Raw genomic sequence first — 2007 nt, forward strand, 5'->3', positions numbered from 1 at the left:
GCTGACGCGAGGGCGCCGGTGCTGCCGGCCCCGCCGCGCGGGCCCCCGCGAGCGCTCACCGACCACCACGTCCACGGGCAGCTGGGCCAGCAGCTTCCCGATGGGCGTCAGCTCCTCGGCCTCGTCCAGGGCGCCCTGCTCCCGCAGGTAGCGCACGGCCGTCTCCAGGCTGGACGGCGGCGGCGGCTCCAGGAAGGGGAAGGTCCGCGGGTCCCCCAGCCCCATGCTCTTCAGCTGCGAAGGAGCCACGTTTAGCCACGGGCAAACGTGTCGCCTGCCTCCCCACGAGGGCCCCGGAGTCCGGGCCGTGGCGCACCCCGCGTCTCAGGGATCGCAACCCCCTAACTGGGGTTATGGCCAGTGTCTCCTAGAAGGCTTCCCGCGTATTTGCTGGAGCGAAGCCACGCGGAACGGGCGGGCACGGCCTCACCTGCAGCACCAGCGCGTCCAGCGCGACCCGCTGGATCTCAGGCACCGGGTACGGGGAGAAGGCGTCGTAGTCGGACTCAGCGTAGAGCCGGTAGCAGACGCCGGGGCCCGTCCTGCCCGCGCGGCCCTTGCGCTGCTCGGCGCTCGCCCGGCTGATCCAGAATTCCTGGAGCCGCTGGAGCTTTCCCTGCGGGTCGTAGCTCATCTCCTTCACCTTGCCTGGAAGGAGATCCGGGGGTTAGGGCTGGACGCGCGGGGATGCGGCGGCGGCACCGCGTGCGGCGCCGGGGGCCTCACCGGAGTCCAGCACGAAGCGCACGCCGTCGATGGTCACCGAGGTCTCCGCGATGTTGGTGGAGAGGATGCACTTCCGAACGCCGGGCGGGGGCACGTCGAAAACCTAACGGGCGGGAAAGGACRGCGGAACGTCACGGCGACGGCCCCGCTGCCTTCCGCAGCGGATCCGCCGACGGCGCCGGAGCGGCGGGGGAAACCAGCACGCCCCCAGCACGGAGCGCCGGGCTCCGAGCCAGCGTTTCGGCAGCATCCCCCCCAAAACGCAGCGAGCGGGGCCCACCTTGTCCTGCTCGGCCACGGAGAGGGTGCTGTGCAGGGGCAGCACGACCCAGCGCTGCGTGCGCGCCGCGTAGGGCTGCGCCGCCTCCAGCACCGCGCCGATCTCGGCCACGCCGCTCAGGAAGACGAGCAGGTCGCCGCGCTCCTCCGGCGGGTACTTGTGGTCGATGGCCTGCAGCACCCGCAGGAAGGGCCGCGGGTCCAGGCGCTCCGTCTTGCCGCCCGGCGCCGCCTCCTCCTTGGGGATGGGCTGGTAGATGACCTGCRGGAGCGCGGCGCTGACGGAGCTCGGGGAGCGGCGGCGGCTCCCCTCGCCGCTCCGCGTCTCACCGTGATGGGGAAGCTCCTCCCGGGCACCTGCAGCACCGGCGCGCCGCCGAAGTAGCTGGAGAAGAGGCCGATGTTGATGGTGGCCGACATGAGGATGAGCTTGAGGTCGGGCCGCGCGGGCAGCAGGCGCCGCAGCACGCCCAGGAGGAAGTCGCCGTGCAGGTGCCGCTCGTGCACCTCGTCGGCCACGAGCACGCGGTAGCCGGGCAGCGTGGGCTCCCGCTGCACCTGCCGCAGCAGCAGCCCCTCCGTCAGGAAGAGGATCTTGGTGGCCGCCGAGCGGCTGCTCTCGAAGCGGATCTGGTAGCCCACCTGCACGGAGGAGGAGCGCGTGAGGAAGGGCGAGGCGGCCGCGGGGCGCCCGGGGCGCGCGCGCCCACCTGCTCCCCGTGCTGCTGCAGGCTCTCGAAGGCGACGCGCTTGGCGAGCGCCACGCAGGCGATGCGGCGCGGCTGCGTCACGGCCACGCGGCCGTAGCCGGCGGCCAGCAGGAACTGCGGCACCTGCGTGGACTTGCCGCAGCCCGTGTCGCCGGCCACCAGCACCACCTGGTTGCGCGCCACGGCGCGCAGCAGCGGCGCGCGGTACTGCGCGATGGGCAGCGCGGCGCGCTCGCGCTGCAGCTTGGCGAGCCGCGCGAAGCTGCGCTTCTGCGCGAAGTCCAGGTAGTGC

At 73.1% G+C, this 2007-nt stretch overlaps 1 protein-coding gene across 1 annotated transcript in view; it reads right to left on the reverse strand.

The window, feature by feature from the left end:
* DHX34 (DExH-box helicase 34) overlaps positions 1–2007 on the reverse strand; it is a 9575-nt gene that overhangs the window by 3259 nt on the left and 4309 nt on the right. The window contains exons 3-8 of the mRNA XM_026050058.1: positions 1716–2005; positions 1336–1647; positions 1007–1267; positions 727–829; positions 431–648; positions 60–234 (exon numbers count right to left, since the gene is read on the reverse strand). Coding sequence (XP_025905843.1) covers positions 60–234; positions 431–648; positions 727–829; positions 1007–1267; positions 1336–1647; positions 1716–2005 — 1359 coding nt within the window. The remainder of the gene's footprint in view (positions 1–59; positions 235–430; positions 649–726; positions 830–1006; positions 1268–1335; positions 1648–1715; positions 2006–2007) is intronic.

Source organism: Nothoprocta perdicaria, unplaced genomic scaffold, assembly GCF_003342845.1.
Source record: "Nothoprocta perdicaria isolate Ctin4 unplaced genomic scaffold, notPer1 scaffold_640, whole genome shotgun sequence".
NCBI lineage: Eukaryota > Metazoa > Chordata > Aves > Tinamiformes > Tinamidae > Nothoprocta > Nothoprocta perdicaria.